The sequence below is a fragment of the Limulus polyphemus genome, unplaced genomic scaffold (genome assembly GCF_000517525.1).
Source record: "Limulus polyphemus unplaced genomic scaffold, Limulus_polyphemus-2.1.2 Scaffold12, whole genome shotgun sequence".
NCBI classification, from domain to species: Eukaryota; Metazoa; Arthropoda; class Merostomata; order Xiphosura; family Limulidae; genus Limulus; species Limulus polyphemus.
Window position 1 is genome coordinate 1,086,472 of NW_013665622.1, and position 4,895 is coordinate 1,091,366.

Below are 4,895 nucleotides of genomic sequence, written 5' to 3' on the forward strand. Positions count from 1 at the left end.
TGCGCGAAATTCAAAACAAACAAACAATCCATAATCTTTAACAACTTAATGAAAATATTTTTACTCACATTATTGTCCTTTCTGTGATTCCTAGTAATATTTGTAACCGTTACACAATTAAAACTATAACATAACCAACTGTTGCATTTTAAACTTGGACTATCTGCTGTCTCCAGTGCGGGGAACCGAACTCTAGATTTTAGCACTGCAAGTCCATAAACTTACCGCTGTCCCGCCAAGAGACATTTGAAATAGAGCCAAAACGCTTTATAGAATGTTTTCAAAAAATACATTGCCGAAAAAGGTTTTGTTTGTTTGTTTGTAGTTGAGCAAAAAAAGCTACACATTAGGCTATCTGTGGTGTGCCATCACGAGTATCGAAATCAGTTTTTTAGCGTTGTAAGCATTAAAACTTACCCCTGTGCCACTGAGAGGCTCCCTTAAGAGAACACGTGAAAATATCGATTTTTCAGAATTTTAAATGAGTTGACGATACATTCATTAAATTATTTACTGGTATATATATAAATGTGTATACGTATGCAGCAAGCGTACATAAAAGTTGCGTTTTACAGCCTTTGGAGCCATTTTACGCAAAAAAATATATATATATCGTTCACAGCAAGTATGACCATAGAAGTAGGTACAGTTTGATAAATTTACGCAGCGCCTATAGATTTGTTTGCGATCGGGCTGTTGAAACAGGCTGTGTGAATATTATGTCCATATACGCTATGTAGGATATGGAAAGCATGCAGGATGTAATGGTATGCTATTGACATGACACTCTTACAATATAGCCTTTTTCAATGGAATTTATGCTGCAAGGCTATTGTCAAGATACGGGGTCGTCAAACGGATGTGACAACGTGGACTGCAACAATGCAATGAATGTTTTAATATAATCTCTTTATACTACTTCCCGCCAGTCATTGGTTTCTGCTTATTTCTCAGTACATACTTCTTATTTTACAGTGTATACTTTCTTTGACAGATTAATTAATTTACTTACTTTTAGTATGGTTACTACTATTTCCTTGTCATGTTTTGTTACTATTTTGTTTTTAGTTTGATTTCTCTTGTTCTTTGTTTGCTAATTACTATTATTTCACTGTCAAGAATGTAATATTAGTATCTAAGCAGCTGATTTATATCTTTAATGATTCTCCTAGCCATTCTATGTTCTTTAGCACAACTGTCTTCATGCAGACGCTTAGATTTTTAAGAGAAAAAAACGAACTCTCTTAATGATCAAAACGAACAAATTCTTGTAATGATAAGAACGAGACAAAAACTACATGACACTAGCCTAGACAACGTGACAACCGATCATAGGGATAATCAGGAATTAAAAAAGAACAAGTTATGGTATTGATAAGAAGGAGACAAAAACTACATGACACTAGCCTAGACAACGTGACAACCGATCATAGGGATAATCAGGAATTAAAAAGGAACAAGTTATGGTATTGATAAGAAGGAGACAAAAACTATATGGCACTAGCCTAGGCAACGTGACAACCGATTACAGGGATAATCAGGAATTAAAAAGGAACAAATTACTGGGATGATAAGAACAAGACAAAACTATATGACACTAGCCTAAACGTGACAACCAATCATAGGGATAATCAGGAATTAAAATGACAAATGATCAGAAGAGTAGATAAATAATGTCTAGGTACCTTAATTTGATAATAATTTTAGAAAAATTAAAATTCATAATTGTAAAATGATACCACATGCACATAACCAGTCTATCTCATTTCATTAAATAGCCTTTCAGCTACGCCAAAACATGAACAGGGGCCTTTGTTTACCTTGGTCTCTTACTGATATTAGAAATAAATTATAAATAAACATTACTTAGCCGGGTAGCAATTCCTCATATATGTGAGTGCTTTTTAGGATGCTGCTAACAGTTTGGTTTTAGCCGTGGCATAGCGGCTCATAGAATGGCTCTGAGTTTTTCAAGTACAGACTTTTAGCTCATAGCTCTGTCGTCTCTTGACCGATTTGAGATATAGCTACAGTTTTAGAATCAGGTCAAACCCTTTCGATTGATGTATTTGACCACGCCCAAGATCTCATAGATTAATTTACTCTAATCATGCCTTAAACAATTTCAATTTGAAGGTAGACTGGTAAAGATCCTGATGAGTAATAAAATCGAATCGGGTATAGACGTGCTCTACGCTTGGTATTGCTGGCACACAGAAATATATCTAATAAAAAGGAAAAAAAAAAGGTCTCATAGATTAATTTACTCTAATCCTGCCTAAAAGAATTTCAAGTGCCCGCTTGTTTACAGTGCTTGAAGTATATAAAAGTACTAGGCATATATTAATTTGAATAACTTCTATTCATTTTGTAAAAATTCGTAACTTCTTACAAATATTATACTTCTCCTGTTTCCTATTAATCACAGTATAGCGAACAAAGAGAAATTCGATGCCACCCCCCAAAAAATTTTCTTCTCTGCTCTTCAATTGGTAAGGGTTTACTTTTTAACAGGGCCTGGTATGGCCTGGTATGGCCTGGTAGTTAGGGCACTGAACTCTCAATCTGCGGGTCATGGATTCGAATTCTTTAACCGTGGGGATGCTATAATGTGACGATCAATCCCACTATTCATTAGTAAAGAGCAGCCCAAAGTTGGCGGATAGTGGTTTTGACTAACTCTTTCCTTGGTTCTATTATTTCAAAATTAGAGAGACGGTTAGCGCAGACAGTCCTGGAGTAGCTTTTCGTGAAATTCAACAAACAATTACTTCAACATTCTTTGGATATTCACCAACGCTAAGGTTTTGTCATTGCTGTTATTTTATCTGTAGTTTGCTTCTATTAATTGATAAGTCGGTCCCTTTATTATTTTAATTTTATTATGAGTACCTGATCAGTTTCAAACATATTATTGGTGTGAACGTTGTCACTATGAGAAAAACCTATGAAGAAAAAGTGTCAGGACCATTATTAAACAATTATCGGAATACTAACTTTATTTATTATAACTGATCAGTTTTCTTACCTTATCCGTTTGCTATTGTCATAACTTGCTTTACTGTTATACTGTCATTGAAATTGATAGTCTATTAATTCTTGATTTGAAATAATAAATTTTCATTTATTTCCTTCAATTACTTTTGAAGTAGATTAGAACTATTAGATAGCTAGTTTTGAGTAGTTTGACGTCATCATTTGTATTCTACATTATGTTAGTTGGATTAATAATACTGTGTCTTTGATCAATACGTGTTATCCTAATTTTTCGTTAGAAATGTAGGCTTAGTTAAGTCAATATCCATATCCATGACACTTGACGAAATATTTCACAAACTTTGTAAGTTTCCTTTAATCCATAATGCTTTAGTATCAGAATAGGAAGTGGGTTCTAAAGCGATATACAGTCATTAAATTATATTTCGCAGAAACCTTTACTTCAATCTGTAACTTGATTAGTTTCTCATATATTATGTAACTCGGGTAAACAAAATATCACGTAACATTGTTTATGAACTTTCTAAACATTGATGCTCGCTTTATAATACTGAGATGAGGGACTACGTTATTAATATCTGCAGCGAAATTAATTATTTGTCTTTAGATCAAAGTAAATGCACTTCTCTGCAGTTCGTAGAACTCAGATTTGAGATGTATGCGAAGGCATTTTCTAACAAGTCAAACTTTGTACAGAAAGACTACTCTTCAGTACACTCTTCACATTAGCATAACTTTGAAATATTTCGAATATAAAATATTTTAATATGCACAGTTTCCTTCAACTGGCTTGATATTTAAATTTTGTATTTACAGAAGACACTGTGATCCCAGAAGCCTGGACGTGATCCTATCGACATCTACCATTGTCAGCCGTTGGAACTTCTTGCACCATGACTGACCGACCAATGAGGTGGCAGTATCGTATTGTTGTCTTATATTTAAGCATGTATACAGTGCTATCAGGTATGTTGTACAGCTATATTATCAGGTACGTTGTAGAGCTATGTTTCAGGTATATTGTACAGTTATGGTATCAGGTATATTGTATAGCTACGTTATCATATATGTTGTACTGCTGTATTTTCACGTATGTTGTTGAGCCATGTTTTCAGGTATGTTATGCAGCTATGTTTTCAGGTATGTTGTACAGCTATATTATCAGGTATGTTGTACAGCTATGTTACCAGGTACAATGTAAAGCTAGGTTATGAGGTATTTGTACAGCTATGTTATCACGTATGTTGTAGAACTATGTCACCAGGTATATTGTACAGCTATATCGTCAGGTATGTTGTACAACTATGTTATCAGCTATATTGTATAGCTATGTTATCAGATATATTGTACAGCTGTGTTTTTGCCAGACACTAATCATAGCAGAACCGTCTGGAAAATGTTCTATAGGAAATAGTACAGCTTATAAAATGAGTCAGATCAACGTAGGCCGGTAAGGCAATCACTGATTGGCAAGTCCTTAAGCCAATCAGGAAATGTCACCAACCTACTGAAGGATATGTAGATTGTATAGGAATTATTTTTGGCGGCAAAGGACAGGTTTATGTGTTTTAATAAAGGTGGCTTCCAAAACATAGAGATGAAAGGTTGACAGACCATTTGCAATGATTTCAAACCTGCTACCGGTGTAGTTGTCAGCACAAGTCTGGTTCACTAGTAAATGCTGGCCAATCGCTGATTCACATTTTGGTGGTAGAACTTTTGTCTTACAGGAGCGATATGGTAAATTATTTTCTTTCACACTCTTATTTCTTATGGATGTGGATATATGTCGCCCTTCACAAAGACTGGAGGATAGAATTAAACAACATGTACCCACATTCAGTGTCTGGCGAAAAGCTTCAGCAGATATTTCCTTTGCAACATCTCAACCAACAATT

At 34.6% G+C, this 4,895-nt stretch overlaps 1 protein-coding gene across 1 annotated transcript in view; it reads left to right on the forward strand.

Moving 5' to 3' along the window:
• LOC106478792 (nephrin-like) overlaps positions 1 to 4,895 on the forward strand; it is a 124,326-nt gene that overhangs the window by 61,812 nt on the left and 57,619 nt on the right. The window contains exon 2 of the mRNA XM_022382811.1: positions 3,814 to 3,963. Within this exon, the coding sequence (XP_022238519.1) occupies positions 3,891 to 3,963 (73 nt within the window). The 5' untranslated portion in view covers positions 3,814 to 3,890. The remainder of the gene's footprint in view (positions 1 to 3,813; positions 3,964 to 4,895) is intronic.